Source organism: Hirundo rustica, chromosome 10 (genome assembly GCF_015227805.2).
Source record: "Hirundo rustica isolate bHirRus1 chromosome 10, bHirRus1.pri.v3, whole genome shotgun sequence".
In the NCBI taxonomy this organism is placed as follows: domain Eukaryota; kingdom Metazoa; phylum Chordata; class Aves; order Passeriformes; family Hirundinidae; genus Hirundo; species Hirundo rustica.
In genome coordinates this window covers 2895314-2920092 of record NC_053459.1, presented here as the reverse complement: position 1 = coordinate 2920092, position 24779 = coordinate 2895314, and the positions used below count along the sequence as shown (strand labels likewise).

Genomic DNA, 24779 nt, shown 5'->3' with positions numbered 1-24779 from the left:
GCATAAGCGATTCCCAGAGAACTGCAGGGAGCTGGGGCCTGCTGCTGCCCCACACCCAGAACTGAAGAGAGAGTCCTCTCTCAGGGAAAAGATGTTCTGCACCTCAGGTGCAACAGAAAGGAGCTCCACGGGTACAAATTCCGTTCTTTTCGTGCTAAAGTGGAGTGGATTTGTACAACACTAACGTATTACACAATCACATAAACAACTGATACAGAGTACATCACTCATGATGACAGAGACACCACCACCATCCAGCCTTTCTCAACATCAGATCAGACTCCAGGAGCCATAAAATATTCAGGTCTGAAAGAACCGCAGTAGCCTCAACCATTGGCGCCAGCAAACACACTGCCCTTGCGAAAGCTGTACTTAAATTGCAGGTTACCTAACACACAAAATGAAGGATCCTGCTGAATTTTAAGGGCTGGCATCTTTCGCAGCCTTCTGCACGAAAGCAAGCAGCGTCATTAAGGACAGTGCACCGTGCTTCCTTCCCAGCCCGTCTCGCTGCAGGGCTCGGTCTCCTCCGACGCCGCCCGCTCGAGGGTTGCTCCATTGGGGCGCCAGTGCCAAGCGTGTCGGTGCTGGGGGCGCGGGGCTGCCGGTAACATCACGGAGGAGAGCAGGCCCGTGTGGGGCAGGCTGCCAGGCCGCCATCCTCTCCTACCCTTGCACCGGGGCGCTCCTGGAGCCCCGGCCCGTCAGGAACCAGCGGCCTGCAGGCAGCGTCCCAGCCGCGGCTCCGCCAGCCATTTTGATACATTGAGCTGAGAAGCACTGAGGTATCATAAAGGAAACGGGATTAAAGCCAACAAAACGCTCCGTCCACACTGCTGCGGCGTTTATCCGGCCTGAATTCCTGATGGACTCTAGTAATCAATCTCTTTGGCTAATTGGGCGTCGCTCACCCACGGCACGGCACAGCGCTCGCAGCGACAGAGCAGCGGAGGCGTTACAGGCTTCAGCTCTTACAGCAGGTGTTTACACGTAGCTGGTCCTTGTGTCAGGGCTCCTCGCAGGATGACTGTCCCTCTGCAAACAAAGCAGCGGCACTTCGGGCTTCTGCAGGGCTGAGAAGTGCTACGTGCAGGCAAGGGATCGTCACGGCTAGGAATCAAGGCTGATTAGTGCCACGGAGAGCGGTTACCATTAAGCAGGTTGGCTCCGTTACCTCTCTCCCTTTCTCTTGTTTACCTGGGATCCAAAGCGCAAGGCACGAGTGATGACAGGAGGAGAGCGAGGGGAGCAGGGTGGGGAAGGAGCTGGTGATTAAAAAACACGGGAGGAATACTCTGAGACACACAGCCACCGTGACAGCAGACAAGCAGACCAGAGGCAGACAACGACAAGCTGACCTGCTGATTTGTCGGCCAGTCCTGGAAACCCCCATGCACACCACACCACTACGGGCAGTCCTCCTTCAGTGAAATGCCAAAAGAAACATCAGCACCACGTTGACGATGATGAGGAAGAGCAGGATGACAAAGACCACTACCCGCTGGGTCTCCGGGTTCATGTTGCAGCGGAGGAAAGTGTGAAGCGCACTCCATTTGTGCCTGCTTCTGTCGGGGACCTTTGCCATGGCTTCAGCCCCCACGGCAAAAAAAAAAAAAAAAAAAAAAAAAAAAAAAAAAAAAAAAAAAGGAATAAAAAAGCTTAAGTGCCTGCCAGGGCAGGATGGGGCAGAGGGCTGTGAGCAAAAGCTGTTTGCAGCTCTCAAAAGCACAAGTCTGGCTCGGCACAGCCGCAGCACGTGTGCCAAACGCCCCCTCAGCTCAGGGCGAGCTTGGCAGCAGATCCCCGGGGTTCCACGTCTTCTGTGCCCAAAGAGCCGACGCCATCGCTCCGGCAGCGGGAGGACGCGGGTTCCTTGTGGCGGAGCTCCGCAATCCGGCTGCGATGTCGGCTTCCCAGAGAGCGGCGCCGCGATTTGCTGCGCTCCGTCTCCAGGATACACCGGGCCTTAGCAACGCGGCGCGCAGCCCGCGCCCTGCGCGGGGCCCTTAAGGAGGGTCAGCACGGGATTAGGCGGCCGCTTTTCTAAATCCTGCCGCCGCTCCCACGGCGTGCCAGCAGGAGAGGGCAGTCCTGCTGAAGGAAATGCCCTGCGCAGCGGAGGCACGGGCGGCTTGCCCGCACCTGAGCCGCAACAGGTGCGGGTGTTGGCAGAGGCACCGGAGATGCGGCCCCGGCCCTGCCCGGGGGCCCAGCAGAAACAGCCGCTGTTGGGCTCTGCCCTTCGCTTCCCGGCAGCAGCCTGGAGCCTGAAAGTCTAAAGGACTTGGCTCCCTCTGCCAACGCCTCCGTGGGCCTGAGTCACTGCAAATCTCCAAATCTCTGCAGTAAGAAAACCTCTATTCAGCTCTGCAGAGCCCTAACCGTGCTTTTATGAACTTAACTTTTGCTGCTGGACTGCCAAGTTCACCGAGCACCGAGCTGCCTCGGGTGCGCTCACAGATGCCCCCGCTAAGCGAATCTCCCACCCGTGTTGGGTCAGGAGCAGAGGGAAAAGGCACTCCTCCTTGGAAGGATCAGGGACAGGTCTTGGAGAGCACTCAGCACAGGCTCTTCCACTGCAGCCCTTTTGTTTCCTCTAGCCAGCAAAGCAGAGCCCTCCTCACACTCAACAGCCACCAGCAATTGCTTCCCGGGAGAGGAGGAGGAGGAGAACTCAGTATTCAAATCCTTCCCTGACAGGAGACAGCTTCACATCTTCCAGTTCTCACTTACACCACACATTCCCCCTCACGAAACCGAGGGACACAAATCCAGCAATCCTGATACCGAAATCGGCTCAATCCAGACCTTGGATTTAGAGCTAGGTGATACCGGGGCTGTGTGTGGAGCTGCAGATGGAGGATGGAGTTATCCAAGAGAATGACTCTGCACTTTACACAGAAATTTCCAACATGGCCACACACATTCCTAGGAGCAGGAACCAGAGTACAAACACCCAACTGCCAAAGACCTGTGGTAGCCTCCATCTCTGGGAAGGGCCATGTGGGAGCAGCCGCACCATGTGGGTACTAATGGAACAGTCAGCTTCTCTCACAGCTGAGAAACAAACTAGCAAAAAAGCTGTTTTTTTCAGGTGTTAGCACATCAATGTCCCATATGTTTCTTGGGGATCTGTACAGCTCCTGTATGTATCCTGGAAAACAGCAGGTAAGATATTTAAATGGGGAAAGGTTTAAGAGTTATGGGTACTGGTACTTTCCTTTAATTTTGGAGGGTTTTTTCCCCCAAATTGCACCAACCTCAGCAGGGGCTATACAGAAAGGGCAGTCAAAACTTCCATTGTCTCCTTGTGCTTCTGCAATGTTTAAGATAGCTGTCTTTCTTAGTCATAATAAAATCAAATCAAGAATTATTTCAGTTTCTTGTTTCTGAACACAAAGATCCTGCAAACCCCCTTGTCTCTAGCCTAAATATAGAACAAGGACAATGATGTGTAGGATGAGGTGTTGTGCTCTCAAGGCAGCTTCAAGACCCACAGGAAGAACCTCACCTCACAAACAAACTGCTGGGATCTACAGGCTGCCCGAGCTCACCAGTGTTTGAGTTTTTGGCCTGCAATGAGTTAATGGCTTTAAAAAACTATTTCTCTCTGCCATGTGTACCACAGCAGAACACTTCAAAGCTTGCAGACTTCAATTTACTGAAAGTTCTTCAAGTCCACAGTTGACTCGCATCATTGCATTGTTCAACTCCTGGGCATTCTGCAAATCTGCTCTGGCTTTGAAGGCTTTTTATGCCTGATTGAGTTTGGACATAAGCCACCAAGCAGGATTTGGGTGGGAAGTAGATGTTCAGGAGGAGCTAATTATGGTGAATGAAAAAAGCATGATCACGCCCACTTCTCTGAGACCTGCACAGCAACTACTATCTTCTCTAAGCACAGAGTTACACTGAAATGAAATGGATAAACTCCAGCGACCCAACAAGGCTGGCAGAGCTACACTGTCGGTATTGCAGGACACAGGGTAGTTTCTAAAATCCATGGTATAATTCTCCACTGGTCTCCTGAAGTCTTTGCCACTTATGAACAGGCTAAAACATTTGAAGGTGAAAGCACAGGAAGTTTGTCTGAAGGCATCCAAAATGCGAAAGCAGTTCACTTCTTGGCCACTGCTCTGAGTCCCCCCTGGAAAAAGGAGTCCAGGACAAACTGATGCCAGAAAGAAATTGCAGGGGGAAAAAAGGTACAAAATTGCAGTGGAAGGTACATCTTCAACTAACTCTGTGGTGTCTAAGAAACACTCCCAGCCCCAGCTACGTTCCTTTGCTCTTCTGATGTGCAGACCCAAGTGCACTACATTGCCTGTGCACAAATAACGTATTTGCTCATGTACACCTTGAAGCATTGCACAATTCATGTTAAGTGGCATTCACCCTTCTGACCCCTCAGTGAAGGGAAACTGATCTCGACAGGGACAAAAGCTGCAGGGTGACTCTAGCTGTGACCTGGCTTTTGTTTCCACGCCGCACAGTGAATCCCCTCTGCATGGGGGAGTCACTTCCACGGTAACTCCAAGTGTTTGCACTGGGGGGGCTCTCCAGCTACTGCTGCACTCTGCTAAACATCATGTGGCATTTTTCCATCACAGAAGTAAAGCCTCATTCTTATTCCTCACTGATCATGCTTCTGTGGTAGGTGGCATCAGCAAGAGATGAAATGGCTGAAAGTTTTACCTCGTGGCTTGTAATAGAGTGGGGCTCACTTTGTATAACTGTCACTGAGGGAGCATATTTCAAATAATTGCTGCACAATCTCCATTGGAATCTGATTTACAATTGTAATAATTTCCTTTCAACTTTTCCTCTAAGAGCCACGCTCAGCCAGGACTGCACCATGGGAATAACGCTGCCACTCAAACAGAGCAAGCAGTGAGCACAGCACAGCCTCAAAGACCTGAGCACACACAAAGCCCTGCTGCAGTCCCAGAGGCTGCTCAGTGACCAAGGGGGAATAAGTTATTCAAGAACCCCCAGTCTAATATTAGATAAAATAGAAAAAGAAAGACATGCCTTCATTTTTTCATCAAAATGATACAAAATATTGCCCAGTCCTTACTCATCACCATGCAGCACAGGAGGCCTAAGCTTCTGAAGACTGCTTTAGGTGTCATTTTTAGGAGGCCAGGAGTATACAGACAAACCCACTCTCTACCAGTGAAAAGGGTGTTTCAATATTTTAACAGCTGAACTGGGAATTAAAAGGCACACGCACATAAATGTGAAGAAATAACTGTAAATAAGCAGCACAGGTGTGCCAGTAGAGCAGGCAGACCAATAACTGAGGAGACAAGCAGTGAAGCAGGATCCATCACTCTGGGAAAGCAAAGAGCTCGTGTCCCACAGCAAGACCACCAAGAGTAGTTGTGTGGGGGACCAGCCCCACCTTCAGCACCTTTCTCCTCTCCCCTGGTGAGCAGACTTGGAAAGCAAAGCTCCAAGTAGAACCTACATACCATGCTGGAGCACATTTCCAGGACTTCCTTGCCACAAGTCCTTCCCAGGACTTGACTTGTCACCAATAGGAATGTGCTTGCTACAAGTACAAGAAACAACACAGTTGTACTCCTCTTAAAGGCAAGGATCCATTAGTATTGTAGGCACAAACAAACCGTGCTCTGAATATCCCTAGACAGAAAAAGAGCTCTTACTGGGTCATTTATCAACACTCTGCCTCCAACCAGGTGAAAAGTATATTATCTAAATATTAACAAAGACAGAAGTGCTAGAACTGAGCCTGGATTGAGCCCAGCTGACACACAGACACCTCCTGCCCCAGCTGCCTGCTCAGGGCAGAGCTCATGGACATACCAGGCAGGCACCTCCAGGGTTTGCTGGCTCTGTGCATGCAAACACAGCCTAGAGCACACAAATGTGAACTCCTTTACAAGTTTCCCTAAGCTGTTCCTAAAGAGGATACCTTCTGAGGCAACTTTCCTCTCTGTTGTTGCACCAAAGAAGCCACAGACACAAATATGAATTCCCTCTGGTAGCACTGGCTGGTGGAATGTTGGGCATAAAGAGCTGCAGAGGAAAAGAATACGTTCAGCACATCCAGAAACCTTTAATGTTGCAACAGCCAGATTCACCTGGGTCCACATGACTGGATTTTTCTCCCCCTTCAACTCTTTGACATAAAAATCACCTCATTATTACTGCCCTTTCCATTACACAGAGCTGTTGAAGAACTTCTCAGGGAAGAAGCTTCTGTTGATTTTTATTTTTTTAATCGGGTGATAAAAATGCTTCTGTCTATGACACTGGTGTGATGAACCATTCCAAATGCATCTTTTAAAAAAGAATCCAGGCTGAGTGGATTCTCAGTGGATGACAGTGACATTGTGAGAGGGGCAAGCATTTGTACCTGCAAATCATTCCATGGAAACCAAGTTTCCTTAACTCCCAATTATCCCACAATTACACTTTTCCCAGCATCCAAACAAAGCAACTATCAACCCTGCTAAGCAGTGAGTTAGCATTCAGTGACACTGCAGACAACACCTCCCAAAAGGACAGCGTTCCTATTGAGCCACGGCCAGAAAACATCAGAACAAGTATAGCTTTTTCAGCTGCATATGATCATGTACTTCTAAAATGGAAAACAGTCTGTCAGAGTTTGCTTTGAATTTTTACAGTGTGTAACACTGTGTTACTAGAGCACAGTTACTCCCACTGCATCTTTCTCGAGCTTGTACTGCATGGTTTAAGCCCACTCAGCTTTTACAGCCAGTACTTCCCTGGGCAGATTACTCACACAGTGCTGCCAAAGCTTTACAAGCTGCTCTTGTGCTCAAGTACCAAGGCTCAGAGGTAACTCTCAATGGAAAGAAAATGGGCGTGACCATTTCCTTATGGAGTGCATAGATTAAGGATGGCCCCTCTGGGAGACTGCAAGAAAAGCAGCCGTTCAGACTGGCCACCCCTGACTACAATTAATTAACACCAAAAGAAAAAAAAAAAAAAAAAGGAAAAAAAAAAAAGAGACAATCTGCTTAGCAACCAGTCTTTTGCTTTCAGACTCTACTAAAATCTTCCAAATTCTCCTAAAGCAAGTTTTGTTTTCAAGAGCAGCAACAGCAACTGTTAGCATGTTTGAAGCATCTGGGAATTACCAGCCTGGCCTGGAGCTCCAGTGCCAAAGGAAGGTGTTGGTGCCATGTGCCACAAGCTGACACGACACATCCCACACACCCTGGGAGCTGAAGAGAGCTCCAGGATGTGCTGGAACCGAGCATGGTGTTGGGATTTTGGGATGGCAGGAGAGGGATACAGACAGCAATGGCCTGGGAAGCAAAGCTAAGCACGTTAGGATAGATGTGGCAGAGCAAGGAACAAGCAGGAAGAAGCAAATACAGGCTGGCACAGCCCATGCAGGGGCCTAGGAAGGTGGATATTTCCAGTACAAACTGGACACCAGCAGAACAAAGGATACTGTAATAATGATGCTCTGAAAGAAACACAGGCTGAATGGGGTTTGTAGTTAGACAGATGGAAAGAAAGGAAATGCTGCATCTTGGAGACCAGCAAAATTAAGAGCCTGAATGCAATATCTAGGAAGGGGTCAGAACAGAAAATTTCCATTCTTGTTACAGGGCTGAGGGACAGACATGCTGGCAATGACATCCTTAGCGACTGAGAGAGGAGGTGTTTGGGCTCCTGAAATTATTAGAATGCTTTTTGGTTTTGTGGTATCCTGTTTTTGAGCTGAAAATTTGACAGCCATGGGTAACAGAATAACAAGGAAGGGTCATTTGGGCACTATGTGGGCTGGAACAGAGAAAGAAGGGAAAACCAATCAGAGAAATACTCCTAGAAAAGTCAAAGACAGAAGAGAGGAACCAGGCACAGGTAGAGCTGTGAGACCTGAAGCAGGTGAGGTCAAAGGAAGCTGCAATGAAGCCAGTGAAACAGATAAAACAGATGAGAAGGGGATGAATAACAAACAGTACAAGGTGAGTGACAAAATGAATATGGGAACACGGAGTAGAGGAAGATGCCCATGTACAAAAAAGCATTAACAGATAATCCCTGTAAGAGTTTCTACAAGAGGTGGCTGAAGAGGGGGAACAGGGCCAAAAGCTTTATTTTTCTGGTTGTTTCTAGACCACCAGACCCCGTTCTTTCTGACTGTACAGGTGTTTACAAGAAAGCAATGTAGTTTTGGGCTGCCTCAGATATTCTGTTGAGCCCACACAGTATAAAATTACAAGTACAGTGTTGCTTTATCTGCCATCTTTAAAATTATGCATTTTAGTTGCAGAGCGGTGTTCTGACCCTTCTCTTACTGCTCAGCATCCTCACCTCTTACAAAATATACCAGTCTTGTGGAAGTAGAAAACAGGAAAACTGCTTACAAGTGACAGGTCTCTAAAGTTCTTCCAGGCTGGTCTGTAGTAATGTAATTTGTGAGTCCCCGTTCATTGCCTTCTGATGTAACTAAAGGAGCCACAGGAAGGCTAGAGAGAAGAATAAGCTCCAAGGATGAGAACAAGTTCCATGAGAACAGCTATTAAAGGGTAAAAGACATACATAAGCTGTGTATAAGAATCAGGGTAGGCATTCCTGTCCTACATGACAAAAAAGCAGGGCAGAAATTTAAATTGGTCAAGCAGCCTTCCAAGGTGACATTTTCCTCAATACCTCTTGTTTTAGCCAGAGGGCCAAAAAACTGCAGCAGAACAATACACCCTGAAGATTAGACCTTGATGGGCTGTTCTCCAAAAGCTGCTCCAAAAATTAGTAAGAATCTAAGATACAGCTCAGAAGCAAACTTGGTAAGTGGTCGTTAAGATAATCAGGAAGGTGAGCATTGGTTATCAAGCCCCAGCAGTAAATGAACAAGATGCCCCTCTGCTTTACTAGTAAAGCATCCATTAGGGACAGAGGAATGTGAAAAAAACCCAGGACATTCAGTCTGTATTGGATAGCTCACACACCCTGCTTTCATTTCATAAAACCTGTTGACATGAAGACTTGCCAGCAGCAAGTCAGTGGAACAGCCAGAAACAGGATCTTCTCTAAAGATCACAGATAGCATCAGCTAGGAGGAGAACTGAAAAAAAAATAACCCCCACAACACCTTTCTAGGTCACTGTTCCCTGTAATCCAAAACTTGAAGGAAGAAGCTGAACTGGATGTCCCCTGAGGCCCTGGGGACAGCCTGTGGCACAGGAGGTGTGCGGGGCAGCCCCACTGCTGGGACAAAGGCTGCTCTGTTCCTGCCCGTGGAGTGTTCCCAGTGGGAGCAACGGGGACAGTGCAGGAACATTTCCTCATTTTGCTGCAAGGAGAGGCTGAGTGACCTGCCTGAACAGTGGCTCTCCCAGGGCACCGAGGAGGGCTGACCCCAAGTGCCCCAGAGGGAGGGGGAGCCTTCCCACCAGCTTCAGGAGGAGCAGGGCTGGCACTTGAGCAGCTTGGTTATTGTTGTTGATCCTTCTGCTTTCACCAGCTTGGGGATATAAAACTGCAAGGAATATGCCAGTGCCTTCACTCCGTTAAACCATGGCCAAACTTTTTGCTAACTCAGACCTCAGCTTACCAAGTGTAGGACAAGGGGCCTTGGGCCCCTGCTTGATGGGGAAGATCTCTTGAGGGATTAACAGTGCTCTTTGAAGGGTCAAAAGAGTCGGGAGGATTTTATTTTTCCAACACTGGGATCAATTCGGAGAATTAGGAAAATTCTTTGCAGAGAAAAGCTGCTCCAAATCAGGGTTTGAAGAGGAGAACAAATCCAAGAAATGTTCTGATATCAAAACCATGCTGAGAGGAACCTGAGACACAAGTATGGTATAAAATGAGAGATATTCACTACCCTGTCTCTATGCAAACACTTAAGCCTGGAATAACCTCTGCAATAACCTCTACACTACCCAGCATTCCTGCTCTCTTACATTCCTTCTTTATCCCCTTCTCTCAGTAAATCTTTGTACTCCAATATCCACTTGGTTATTGCGCTGTTATCCATCCCAGGTGTTTCTTGAAGTGGTAACCCGGGGCATGGACATCCCCAAACCTATTTTTAAAATAAAGACATTGGCAGAGCAAATTGTAACAGCAAATTCTGAAAAACAGACTTGTCCCTGCACACCATCAGGCTCCCATTTCAAGGAGAGGTAACAGCAATTTATTACACTCCTGAACTAAAATCTTTGCAAATATTGCAGTGCTTCTAATGTTCTTCCTCCCATAAAACAGCACTGGAGAGTTAGGTACCAAACCAAGGATCCCTGAAAGCCAAACAAGGAGCTCCTGAGGACAGGGTAAATTCCTTCTTTGCATTAGAGAGAGGGCAGGTTTGAAAGGTTTCCACTTTATGCACGGATGGGGAAATCACTCCCCTTCACCTACACATTTCCTTGGCTTCTCTGCACAGACCCTGACTAGGTGCAGGTGAGAGCCCTCAGCAGGTAGAACCATGAGGACCTCGAGGGGTTGGAGCCTGCCTTGCCCCATGGGAGGATTGGAAGATCTCGGTGGCACTGTGGTAAATGGTCCTCATGAGCTAAAAGTGGCAGGCAGGAAGCCAAGACCTTCTGCAACACAGCCCTTATCCCAACAAAACACAATGCCGCTGCTACAGGTTCAAGGAGCCCTTTTAATGGGATACCAGAGTGTTTCTCTTCAGGATAAAGAGACCTCTTGTAACCACATCATGTTGTCTTTAAGTGGGGGGAGCATCAGACAGAGTTCTGGGAACCCATGGACACGCTGGATAAAAATGGAGGCAGTCTTGGAGGTAGTTTGGCACAAATAACTTCAGGAGTGAAAACATTCTTGGATCATTTTTTCTCCAAAGGGAATACTATTTGTGGAGCCAAGCCCCTCTTCGCACCCCAGTAACTGGGAACACATTTAATGCCGACAAAACCCAGACATTTTATTGAGTTCCTTAATACTCACAGGAGATCATTAACAAGCGTTAACAGAAGCTGTTAGTCTTTACAATATAACAGCTGGCAGGGCTGATGTAAGAACTCCAAAGCCATCACACTGTCTCCAGTTATCTCCTTTGAGTGACGTGTTTAGCTTTGTTTTACAGCCAGGATGAAAGTTTGGGCAGTACTCCCACTCTTCAAACACGTCTGTGTACATGTGGGGGCACACCCGTGCCCACAAAGAGGTGAAAGCCAGAGGCTGCCTCTCCTGTTCTGCTGCTCCAGCTTGGCTCCTGAAAGGAGGGGTTAGATTCCTTGAGAGACTGAGCTCATAACCTTCTCATCCCCCAATGCACCTGCAGCACTGTCACACCGCCGAGTTTTGGGTTGGGAGTCAGAACTCTAACAGCTCCCCATTACTCTTACCCCAAAAACCAAGCTAAGCCTGGAGGTTTTTTTATTTGTCCCTAATCAGATTAATCGGGGGTCTTTAAATAAAGCATGGTGCAGCAAAAGAAAATATATTTTATAGAAATGCTTCTGTGTAGATTGAACTCCTGCCACAGACCCATGGTAAGGAGCTACCTGCCCTCATCTCCCATGGTCGAGAACAAGCATTTGGATGGATAAGGACTCGCTGCATGACTGCAGGTGTGAAAGCACATCCCATTTCTCCCACCTTTCCAAAAAAAACCCCTGGCATTCACTCACAAGACAGCTTTTCCTCAGTGCTGAGTGAGCTACACGGGCTTCCATCACATTCTCTGCATCTTCAGCCTGCCGAGGGAGGATCCCTTGCTCAGGACATGCCCAAGTCCCAGTGCTAAGGAGGAGGTGAGAAAACAGCTCAGAGCAGCCCCAGCTGCCCATGGCAGGAGGCAGAAATATGGCTCTGGAAACCCCTGGGATCACTTAGCTACTGATCCTGATGTTTGATGAGACATAATTGCCATAGAGCATTTGAATATACTGATTTGCTTTAAATCCACTGCAAAAGTCCTCTGAAACAACCTTAAAAGCCTTCCGACCAGAAAACTCTAAAAACAAAATCCACCAGGCAGTAAAAGAAGTTACAACTCTGACTCTGTACTCTGAACACTCATATTTAAGCCCTACACAAAGTTACACAAGCGCTTGGGACCAAAACTGGGCCCAGTAAAGATTTATGTCCCCAGGGGAACATTATTTCTTGCCCTTGACAGCACTGAGCTTTATACCGTATTCTGCAAATAAATCATATCTGCTGCTTCTGGAGCACAGTTGTCAACCTTGGCTGCAGGAATACGTGGGACACAAAAGCAGGAATTAGGCCCTCCAGAAGGGGGGAAAAAAAAACAAACCAAACAACTCAGTGGCTGCTGGCAGGTGTTTGTTAACTGGTTTCTGTTTGCTTTAGCAATATACTCACATTAAGATACAGAAGTGATAATAAATCTCTTCTCCCAGATTACACAAGAATGTTTATATATTGCTTCCATATGATCAATAATTCGAGTTCTGTTTTCAGTCTGGAAATATGTTGTGACCACAGATTTTGCAATTTATTCCATACTCTTTTAAGGAAAAGGAATGCCAATATTTTGTGTTAACCATTTTAAAATATTTCTGTCTTATGAAATTTGCCCTCGTATAGTACACAAGAGATTTCTATTAATTAGAATGAAGATAAATGAAGTGAAAAAGGCTATGAAGGAGATTATTCATGTTTAACAAAATTAAAATCAGTTGTTCTGATTTCATCTGTATTAACATTTTATGAATTTGGGGGGTTGCTTTGGTTTTGCTGGGGTTTTTTTGTTTTCTTTTTTTTTTTTTTTTCAAATCTCCAAGAGTTCATAAGTCTGTCTTGTTTAAAATTGACTGGTCTGGGAGAGGCACTGGGTGAGCACAGGATCAAAGAGCTTAGCACCAGAGTAATGTTTTAGAGACTCAGTAAAATGGAGAGAGTACTGCTACAGGGTCTGTTGCCCTGGGTAAGTGGCAGATGCATTGTTTGTGCCACTTCAGACATTTTTCTGGATTAATTACTTTGTTAAATCCAAAACATATATGTTGGAACCAATTAGCTTAATTGCATCTTGTCAACAACCACGGGTTAGCTCAAACATCCGTAAGACACTACGATACTGTCGATTTAAAACACAAGGCAGCAGCGGTTTCGTGTCTTAGATAAAATCCTGGCCTGCTGAAGCCAGGATTGTGCCCCTCCTCAGGAATGAGACTTCACATTCACCAAATTCCAAACTTATCAGGCATAGAGCCATAAGAGATAAGGAAGAAACTGGGAGTCTTGCTGTTATTTCCCAACGCTTAGAGATCTGTTTTCACAAGATGGGCACGGTGCTGTTGATGGAGGGCTGCAAGGGCTGTGCTGAGCTGCAATTGCATTTCTTGCAAAGCACGGAGCTGCACAGGACACAGAAAACCCTCAGGACAACTCAGATATTACCAAGCAAAGAGGTCTAAGCTTCCTCACCCAGGCCAGTTACTCAGTGGGGAAAACTAGACAGCTTATCATCACCATGGTGACTCCAGAGCCAGGCAGGCAGGTTTTTATACACCTAATCCCTCGTGTTCTCCACTTCAGACTGCATGTAACACACCCAGTGAAGCTTGAAGCTGGATCTGTCCCATCCATAACATTCATGGAGAACTGGAAGGACAGAATCACAATGTGTTTGCAGTACAGATTTTTCTTTTGCTGCGTTTTCACTCAATGATACCCGGGATGCAATAAAATACAAGGATTGGGTCTTTAGCTGGAGCAAACACAAAGTAAACTCTGCCAAGTACAATCTAAACACAAAAATCTTTTCCTGAGCATCAAGAAAACATTTGAAAGAATGTCAAACAGATGCCCCGAGAAAATTACTTCCCCTGCATCTTTTCTCATCCCAAACCCTTATTATTACTTTTTGATTGATTTTTCTTGGCTCTTACACGCTCTCATGCTGATCTTCTTAGGTGGGCTCTATACAACCTTCCCAGCTTCCTTTTATCCCTCTAGTGTTCTTGCCAATAAATTATTCTAGTTTTATGAAAGGTTTTCTTTTTTATTCCATAATCATTTTCTCTTGATCTAAAATGAACTAAAACTCAGTGGTTGGGTGTTTTGTTCTTTAATGCAACACTTGGTCTGCCAACTGCCTTAAAAATGTATTTCAGCCTTCTCTGTTTATTTGAAAGCTGTTTCTTCCATGAAGGCTAAGAATAATGTGGTTACCATAGTTTCCTTATCCACAACCAATAAAATGCAACTTGGAATACAATAAAACAAAGCTGAGACTACTCACAAAACGTGACTGAATGAGTGAACACTGAAATCTTCACCCTACATCACTCCTAGCACTATGGAAAATACTCAGGACTTATCAATAGGCACCTTTTGGTCCAGCAGGGAAGATGAGGATAAGCCTGTCCAACCACCAGCTATTTGAGATATTTTAATTCCAACACTTAAGATGTCTGTTGTTGTGGAATTCCCATCTCCCAGATTTAGTGCTTCACTGCAGAGATTTTGTACTTTCTGTAATCTCTTGTTCCGGGAAGCGATTGTGTAGGCAGCGCTTTGCTAAGGCTCACTGGAACCAAGTGATGGATTAATTACCCCTAGGAACCAGTTGACAAAGTAAATAATGAACTGTTTGTTCTTACAGTTTTGTTGGCTCCTGAACAGGCAAGATTCTAGGGAACAAGCCAAAAATAATCTTTTCCCTTTCAAGTCAACTGGCCAACAAAACCCTACATACGCTTCATAGTTTATACAAATTACACCTGATTTGGACACATCCATTTGCTTTCCTGATTACAAGTGATTTTACTCTAATAAAATGAACTTTTAAGAAATGAAAGAAAAACAATTGTTCTCCATAATAATGAACAAAGAAAGAAAAAACCACCACATGCACAATGGTGAGACCTGCTGGCAAGTTGATTTTTTTCTTAATTTTAAAGACTTCTAAAGGTGAGGGGGGAAGGGGAAAGGGAAGGGGAAGGGAACAGAGGATACTCTGTTTGGTGCAAGCACCTGACTGGGAGGGAAGCAGAATCCTTCTCCCACAGACTCAGTGCACGCTTTGGGACTTACTCCTGTGGTGCCTGAGTCCCTCATAAACACACCAGGAAAACGTGACAGAACACAACTCAAGATCTGCTGTTCTGCTCATGTTTTCTTGTCAGTGACAACTGCCCAAAAACACTGAGCTTAAATTAAAAATCTCTGACCATGGTTTGACAACCCCTGGATGTAAGCAATAGGGGAATAAAAATAAAGTAACTCCCATCCTTAGCCCAGGCACCCAGGGTTGTAGGTGGGGATTCTGAGCAGCAGGAGAAGTGCTGGAAGAGCATTTGCTGTTGTTTTTGAAGAAAACCGGTTATCCTCACTGTGCAGCTTTCTGGAGTTTTTTCAGACCCCAAAAGCACCACCACTGGGTGTATCACACACACACAGAGCCACAGAGTTTCAGTTATCCCGCAGCAAAAGAAAATATAATGCTTCTTTCATCCTACCTTCTCATCTTGGGAAAGTCATGTACATGTAACAGAGTAGAAGAAATACAGAAAGAAGGTGTAGGAGTTCAAGAGATCACTCATGTGGTGAACATGCTCCACTCTTTCAAGTTCACCTCCCAGAAGAAGCATTCTGTGTGTAGCAGGATGCCAGTTCTAATGCACAAGATACAAAATAGTACTTTTACAGGAAAAATATCTTAGATCTGTTAGAATGGTGCTCATTGCATTGCTTGAACCAAGTAGTACCTTTTTAAACCGCTGATGTTAACTTAATCAGGATCAGCACTATAAAAGAAAATAGCTAAAAACAGTGACTAAAAAGACAGATCTTTCACATACCTAGAGTGAATATATTGGGGAACAGGAAGAAACAGTGAAGATCAAACCTGTATTAAACTTTGCACCCTTCTTACCTATGAATAAAGAAACATCCCTGGTAGAACAGGGATTTTTTCAACATTTCCATTATGCCTTTAGTACAACACACTCCAAGTCTGAATTTGTTCATTAATGTTTTTAACAGGTTCATTAATTTTTTTTTAACAAGTTCATTCATGTTTTTGACAAGTTTGCTAATGTTTTTAAACTTCTCAATCAAAAACACCCAAGAGGAGAGTCACCTGCTCAGGCCCCGTGGCTCTGCATTGCCTCAGGCTCAGCACCCCGATGGACGGCGCAGCCCCATAAATGGTGCCCACAGTAAATGACATTTAAAGCCCCATCCACGGTGCCGTTATCAGCCTGGCTGTGGTCAACCAGAACCACCCCAGCATCGTTCTTCACACTGTGTGTGAGGTGGGGTGTAGCAGCGTGGAACGGATGGTGAGATGCCGCTACCCTCCCGAAAGCGTCTCTTCTCAAGAAGCCACGCGGGTGGGCACATGGACAGCCACTTAACCCACACACACCACACAGAGCTTGGTGAAGGAAAGGCAGGAACTCTCCTGTGTAGAGAGTTCCAGCAGGGTTCATCGCAGCCTCACGCCAAAGGAGTCCAGGGACAAAAGACCCGATTCAGTGAGTGTCCAGGGTTAAGTATGGGGTCAGGGACCAATGGTCTGCGGGCACAGGGCGGGTACAAGGGCAGGGAAGAGGGCAATGATTTGTAGGGGATATGGGGGCAGACCATCAGCCAAACCACAACCAATGTGGCACAGGGAAAGGGGAAGCCTTTAGAACTATATGAAGAGACATATATGAACAACAGAGGTGGGCCAGGCCAACGGGGCAGTGAGAAAAGAAAAACTGAGGTATATTAACACTGATGCCTTAAGTTTGAGCTTTCGTGGTTTTCAGATTCTGTGCTGCCCAGGGGTGCAGCTCTGAGCTCACATTCAGTGTCACTCAGCTCTTCACAGAGCAGGGAAACAAAACAAATCCTTTTCCTGCTGAAGACCAAGGACAACTTTCAGGCCCAAAAGCACAAACAATGGTGGGCTGAAGAGAGGAACAAGAAGGATGAGATCTCACAACCTGGAGCTGTAATTGGACAATTAAACCCCAATATGCAAATGGACCAAAACTTATAAAAGTGTGAGACTTTGTGACCATTTTGTGTCCACCCTGGGTGTAGCCCTGGCCAGGCTCTTGTCCTGCCCAAGGCGTACCCTAGAGGCCTTTCAATAAATATTTACTTTATTCTCTAGCTCTGTCCAGTCTCTGTTCCAGGTTAGCCTGCCCAGAGGACCCTGGGGGAAGCCTTTTTCTCTCACCCTAAGTTAGGAGGCATTCTCGAAGCCTATGGTAGGTTCCTCCAGGGCCTACCATTGTCCTGGAAGTTCTCCTCACAGGCTCAAGGGCCTCCAGAGCGAGGAGCAGCACGTACCTCGTTGATGGCCAGCTGCTCGCCGCCGCCGCCGGGGTGGCCGTAGCGGTGGTTGGAGCTGCGGAAGTCCTCGTACAGATCCTCCTCGCTCCCCACATCGTCCGTCAGGGCTGTCTTGTCCAGCGCTCCGTCAGTGATCACTGCAACAGCGAAAGGCACAAATTGGCACAGGGCACAGGAGCCTCAGCAGCACTGAGCCAGGAGAGGAGCTCACTGGGGCAAGAGGCACTGGAATGCAGCATAAAGGGAAAAAAGACAAGGAAACTACAGAGGAAATTTTGTGTCACTCTCCTGTGACACAATTCCACTCTCATGCGTGCCTGGTTTTCAGAGAGTTTTTCTCAGTCATGTTTTACCCCCATAAATGATTCTTTTTCTAGACCGGAAAATATGATTTTAAAAAAGTTTGACAACTGCTGCACGTTGCAAAGAAAAGATCAAACAAGAATAGGAAAACACGGTCTGAAAAAAGGCACAGGGCAATGATGGCACAAATGTGATTTTATTAGGACCTTGCTGTGCTGACAGGAAACTGTAGTAGGTAAAAAGCAGCTCATGTCTGCCACTTTACACCTTGAGGAATATGATTTCCCAAATCCTATCAGGCCAAAGCAAGTCTCAGCCTTTGGGAAAAACATTCACCTTCCTCTCTGTCCACACACTTATTTGAGAATCCTTTTTGATGCCTAAAAGGGTGTTTGCTCCAGAATGATCCATTATTACTACAGGAAGGCCATTCTGCTCAGCACAGCCCTAAACAAGGTACAGATGATGGAGGGTTCACAGTCTACAGCTACAACAAACACTGAAGTCTCAAGTCTGAGAGATATAAAACTGTGGCATTTATACTCCTTGCACAGAAGAAAGTGTCACCTCATCTGTTTCACATCTTTTTCCTAAAGTCTCCTCAAGGTATTAGCAAACACCCTTCAGTGGCATGTAGTGTCATTCATCCCATCTCTGTACTGGTTACTGAACATGAACCTTCTGTTCTCAAATCCGTGAAAAATGACAGGGATTAAAGAAAACACTTGCTGACATATTCATCTGGATTAGCAACTGCTAGGGCAACAGTTTCCATGACAAAGCAGTGGGCTTTATTAAGATTTCTGTGCATGAAGCAAGAACCTACATGGGCATGATGCAGAGAAGAGCTGATATAAACTTTAATTTTAGTTCAATAGACTCGACATGGCTACAGGAGTAGAACTGAATGAAAACAGACATTACTATCAGCACCCCCGGCAACAGTCTTGGCTGTGCAAGTTACCTGATGTTACCCTCCAAATTTTTGCAGAACAGGTGAAAAAAATCTTTTGAGCTTGACCTTGTAGAGGGACCCTTTAATAGGGAGCAACTCCCAAACCTGGTCTTGAACCCTCATTTCCCTTCATAAATGCAAGTGCATCTTTTGTACCTAATTGTGCCGTTGGGTCAAAAAAAAGCACCCCATGATTGATTAGATTATTATTACCTGAAACCAAAGCTGCACCACATTAGCACTGAATAAAGTGCTGACAGAGGTTACAGCCAGACCTGCAGAGCACATCCTCACCAACACTTTCAGTACATGAGATGGTTTGCTAAGGCTGCACCCCCTGATCCCCCCTATCAACACTGAGGTGTAAATTCAGTGTAGCAGCTATCAGTTCAATGCAGTGACCTGACATCAAAATGACGAGTATGAGCTATTTTTAAACCAAATACTTGCTTGTTTATGCTTTGAATTCAATAAATTGGCACAACACAGCAAAGACTGTCTGAAGCTGGAACTCCACTTGGTATTGACGGCAATTCAGGACACAGAGGTGCATATAAGCTTATGATTAAAGCAGAATTTTCTCTACGAGTATGGAACTACCCAACCATTCAACTTTAGGTGACATTTCACAAAAAAACCAAGCACTCCCCTAGCTTTGCTCTGACACCTCATATTGTTCATTATACAGAAATTCTGCACTGAATATGTGCCAGTAGTATAAATTGCACATAAAGCAATTCTGGGGTTAAGATCTAGTCCACTGATATAAAACTCAAAACCAGCTGGAATACCACTGATATGATAATTTCATGCAGAGTTACCATGGTTGGAACTTTTAAAACTAAATTTAGGGTATTAAAGGTATCACTTTTTGCTCGTACGCTGTCTGAAAAACCTATATCTGATACTAACAAACAATTTTCAGTGTGTAGCACAGAAACAAATCAGAAATGTTTTTCAAGAACAAATAAAAATAAATCATTTATAAGAATCAAGTCAGCAGTCATTTAATTCAAAACTTTTCTGTAGCCCTCTGATCTCCTTCTTTTCCTTTATTTTATACATGGCTCCATTGCTTTTCCCTTATGCATCTTCTGCTATTTTCACTGCTAAAAGTAACCTTCAACTTGAAAAACGTTCATTGGCATCTTTAAAGCTTTTGGGTTTTGCCCCCACATTTTCCTGTTTGTTCTCTGATCTGTGCTTAGATGAAATGGTAAAAGCTCCAGGGAGGTATTTATCTGTGTTACTTAAAATGCTCTCTACCTCTGCTCTGCTAAGTGCAGAGCTGTGCTTGCTTTTACTAGAGATCTGTTTTTCCTCTCTGATCTTACCAAACTCATCAATCCTCTGCTGTCTCAAGACCTGCTACTGCATTTGGGATTAGTTTTCCTGGCCAAAAAAAAAAAAAAAGTCCTTATAGACATATTGCACCAAAAGTACACTTCATAAGCATGAGAAAGTTCTCAATCCTCGAGGAAGAATGGCCCAAGATAGTCATTATACATTTTCTTAAACTAATGCTGCAGGGAAGAAGTGAATTAATGAAAAATAAGAATTTGTTCTGAAGCAGGTTAGATGAAAGACACGACCATAAATAAATAAAATAGTAGTCTGGAATGGTGACCCAATGCACTAGAAAACCATCAAGGAGGTAGGAGAATGAAGGCTTTTAGTGTAGAACTGACTTAATGTGCAAAGCATAAACTAGGTCAAGTAGAAAAGAAGCAAGCACTACACAAAAATCTTAAAAGACAAGTTAGCAGAGATTGCAGGGACCGTCTATCAGCCTCCCCAACAGCACAGCACTGGCTGGTCAGGCCACTATTAAACGGCACAGTGCCTAATTCAGATGCTTCATTCCTGCCACCTCCAAGTGCTCATCTCTGTCAAACACTGAAATTCAGTGGCACAGTCATGCCTGGCCTCTCTGAAACACTGACCTGACCTGTCCCTCCCAGGCCACACCGAGGAACAATGTTCTGTCAAAAAGTAAAGTCAAGCCTCAATTAATTCAAGCAGATTTTTTCATATTTTATACCTCTGTCCTGATAAACTTCACTAAATACGGCACCAAATCCCAAACATAGGAGCAGAGGGAAGGGGAGTCACCAACACTGAGTACTACAGCCAATATGTGAAAGAACTAAAGCTCTGTTTTATACTGCTGTTAATCCTAGCCCAAGCTTGGGATTTATGCCATCACAGTACAAAAGCAGATAGATAATTCTAGCAGGAGCAGCTCACAAAAGAATGCCACAAAAAACCCTTTTTAATGCATCCATATAGATAAAGGGTCAAAACCCTGACTCCATGAAGAATTATCTTGAGGATGTGAGGCTTCGAAACTCACACAAAACACATCACAGGAGCCAGTGAATGGCACAGGTGCTCTGCACAAGTGCCTGAGCCTCCATCAGGCAGCACTTGGGCTGTATTCACAGACAGAAGGGAAATGTTCTGTGCAAATCAAGTGAAGCTTCATCAAGATGGTCCAGGGGAAGGGTTCACCCTGCTTACACCTCCCTACAGAGTTTGGAATGCAGGATAAGAAGGCAGCAGTGGAAAAGGTCCTGGCTGGGCTCTGCTTGTGCCCCTACCTTGCTGAAAGGTGATGCCAAGCAATTCTAAGAGGTACTTGTACACAGTTCCAGAGTTGTCCGTGTCACCAGAAAGGCCCTGGAGCTGTTACCAGCTCTGTGGCTTCGCAGAGAAGAGCACTCTGTGTGCCCAGAGGGAGAGACAAGCCACGGCTGAGCAACTCACTGCCACCCTGCCAGTGCAACTGCATCCTGCTTAGAGGTAAATTGGGATTATTGGAAGGCAGCTGCCTGCATGGTGGGACACTCACAATCAAGCCTGGGTGACACGGGAGAACAAATCAGCGGGGCTGCACTGGGACAGCCTTGAACTTCATCACCAACAGAGTGGCAGGGAGGGAAAAACAGAGAAAAGGTTTTGTGTTGTTCATCAAACTGCTGGGAAGGTGAAGCTGGAATTAGATCATCTACTGGAGGTCTCAGAAAATAAATGTTAACTGTATTCCAGAGTTCAGTTAAGACTAATGTCACCTAGTACAAGTCATGCAGTTCCACACATCTGTGCTCTGCTCCTCTCTCGAAGGATGGACCTGCCTCATACATTCCAAGTGCCAAGAATTAGTGAACACAAGTTGCTGTTAAATAATCAAATAGAAAGCTCAAACAAAAACCCAAACCAAAATAACACCAAAAAAACCCCAAAAACCTACCACCATTTTATATATATATATATAAAATATATATATATAATATATATATATTATATATATATATATATTTTATATATATATAAAGGAATATATAGGAATATATAAAGGAATGTAATCCCACCCTCTCACTGGAAAATTATTCTCAAAGAATAAATTTCTCAAATAGCTTCCTCAGAGCATCTGGACACTACAGCCCCAAATTTAGCCCAGCCTCTTAACAGAGTTCTCTCAGACTCACAGAGGGTTATGTCTCAGCTGGAATAAGCCCCAGCAGCTCCCCAGTGGCGAGGAGCTCCAGACGTGTGTCTGGGTCACAAGCCTGAACAATGACCCAGGACTGAAGGAAAACGGGCTAGAGGCATTTTCCCAAAATGTTGGTTATCTGTTTTCACTTGACTTACAGTCTACAGCTTTTAGGGGTAAGGCTGGGACAGGAATCCATGATGATTACAGACAGCTTGGAAAGCCAAGAGCATCCATAGTTTATTAAAAGCACATTATATTGACAAAGGGAACTATTTTTTTTTTCTGTATTTGAATTCTCTCTTTCAAGTGTGCTCTTTTCCACATCCACAGATTTTATTTGTCTCTGCAGCATTTACATTTAAAATAATTCACCAAAATAACAGTAGGAGGCTGATTTACACTCACAGAGCAAATTAATTCAGAGCTAACAACATCATCCCCTCTGCCTCACTGAGCAGAGACTGCTGTGGTTGTGTGCAGCCCACAGGAAAGCACTTCAAGAGATTTAAGATGACAAACAAGTGAACGGCGTTGGGGTTGGGAACCCCACCCAGACTACACTGCCCAGGTGAGAAAAGCCCCTCTACCCCCTCCTCTTCACCCATTTGGAATTGCTAAACCCTTGTCTCCTTGGAAATAGTGCTGCAGCCTCCATCAGTCCCGCTCTCAATTATGTGCTTCATTTATCAGATACACGGAGGTCCCTGTGCAGCTGCCACAGTGAAATCCATCAGAGTGATGTCATCCCACTCCTGCCCCAGCAGGGCAATTCTCCAGCTCTTACTGTGCTGATGGACCCTCTCATCATTCTGCTTGTGGTTGTGGGCCAGTTTAACAGGAAGAGGGAAGTCAGGCAGGGAATTAGCAACAAGGGAACAATGACCGGTTAGGATGAGCTTCACGAGGAGAAAAAAAAAAAAAAAAAAAAAAAAAAAAAAAAAAAAAAAAAAAAAAAAAAAAGGAAACCAAAACAAAATACCAAAACAGACCAGAAAATCACCAGGAACGTGGTCCTTCAAAGCCAAGCCTAGAGAGCTGAAGTCCTTACGATGACATTTCTGAGTAGGCAGTGAAACCATGCTAAGCCAATCTTTGAAGGAGAAATCACAGAAATCACAGAAAATATTTAAGTGGAGAAAGCAAGCTTCATCCCCTCCATTTTAAAGAAATATTAAGAAGGGAAAGGATTCAACATAACAAAACAGAATTAACAGTTTGGTATGGTGCCACAAACAGAATTTCTTTTGTGAATGAAGCCAGGTCCTAATTAGCTGAGGTAAAGAGCAAATCTGTGCTTGAAAACAAAAGGGACAGCTCTTCACTGGAAAACCAAGCACAGCTCCTCTGTGGGTCTGCTGGGCACATCACCCAGGGTACCATTCATCAGCAGTAATGCACTGAGCCACCCACTCAGGTTTCAAGAGTTTTTAAATCCCAATTAGAACTGAAATGACTTGCAGGGAGGCTTAAGGGAGTTCTCAACTCTCTCGGGTAGCAGAGATGATTATGGGGAAGAGAGACGTGGATTATGAGCGGCTCTGCGGCTCTGACTCCCACGTCACCACTTGCTATGCACTTGCAGCTTGGCACACTTTGCCCTGGCACACTCGGGGCACAGAGCTGCCCCCAGCCCCCTCCTGGCTTGGTGGGTGATGGCACAACTGGGAGAGGGGGAGGGACTCAACTGGTTTTGAAGAAGAGTGGACATAGTGGGAAAAACAGATAGGAAAGCACATAAATATACTTTCTTCATCCACAGCCTGAGCCTTCGTTGAAAAGTCCCTCTGTTGTACTGCACATAAACTATTCATTCACTGGCCTTGTTCCCGTCACAGCTACTGACTTGGAAAAAAGCAGGCACGTCCTCCTCCTCCGTGTGTTTGTTGTTTATTTGCTCAGGTCTGATTACTCATCCATAGTGACTGTTTGCTCTCGTTTTGCAGATGAACGTCTCTGGAAATGCTATTTACTTTATGTCTGGACAACCCTGAACACAACAGGGGCCAATTTGAGTTCAGTCCTTTAAGCCCTGCCACAATGTCAGCCCTGTTAATGGCAGCAATCAAAGCTAGCAGACAAAACCTTTCTAGCACCCAGGCACATTCTTTACCATGTCCTTGGCAGGGGGTGCGGGTTGGAATACCTGGCATGTCATTTACTGCCCCAAAAAGGAGTTTTATTCTTTGAAGTGGCTGCATTTTAAAGGAGTTTGGATGTGTGTGTGTGTCGAGGTGGAACAATCTACCATCATTTTATGAACGCTGCCTCTGTGAAAGACTAAAATGATTGCTTTTCTCATTTCAAGCAGGTAACAAGCACTGACATTCCAAACTCGTGGAATTCTCACCTGTCCATTTCACTCTGCTGCTTAGCCCAATGCCTGCTACATCCTGGGTAAAAATCAACCCCAGACCAAACTGCTCTCCCTTGATGCGAAAACCACCAGCAGCACCAAAGCTGCCCTTTCATCAGGGCACTGCATCCCAAAAATCCTGCCAGGCTGGGGAACAACACATCTGACACTGCCTGGTGGAGCGTGACCAGAGTCACTTCAGATCAGCAGTGTCCTCAGTGAGCCATCAGCTCACCTGCAAAGTTGAAAATGCTACGTCCCCGTATCCATATCCACCCATTCTTATTCAGAAGCGCAACAAAAACTGAGGAAATTCGAGCAAATGGGCCAGGAAACCAGAACAATAGTTATTTACAGAGGGCAACACCTACTTCAGCAAACATAGGTGGTAAAAGCAGCATCAAAGAGTGTTAGTACAGCTGACAAGCCTGACA

The 24779-nt window shown here is 45.5% G+C and overlaps 1 protein-coding gene across 4 annotated transcripts in view; it reads right to left on the bottom strand.

Annotated features, from left to right (window-relative positions):
* The window catches only part of ARHGEF4 (Rho guanine nucleotide exchange factor 4), a 217267-nt gene that overhangs the window by 28306 nt on the left and 164182 nt on the right, over positions 1-24779 (bottom strand). For 2 of the 4 annotated variants that reach the window (XM_040074006.2, XM_040074009.2), the window contains one exon: positions 17236-17375. In XM_040074006.2, the coding sequence (XP_039929940.1) occupies positions 17236-17375 (140 nt within the window). Of the gene's footprint in view, positions 1-388; positions 1324-1358; positions 1567-17235; positions 17376-24779 lie in introns of those variants that run through there. The other 2 variants (XM_040074012.2, XM_040074010.2) reach the window with 2 other exon arrangements.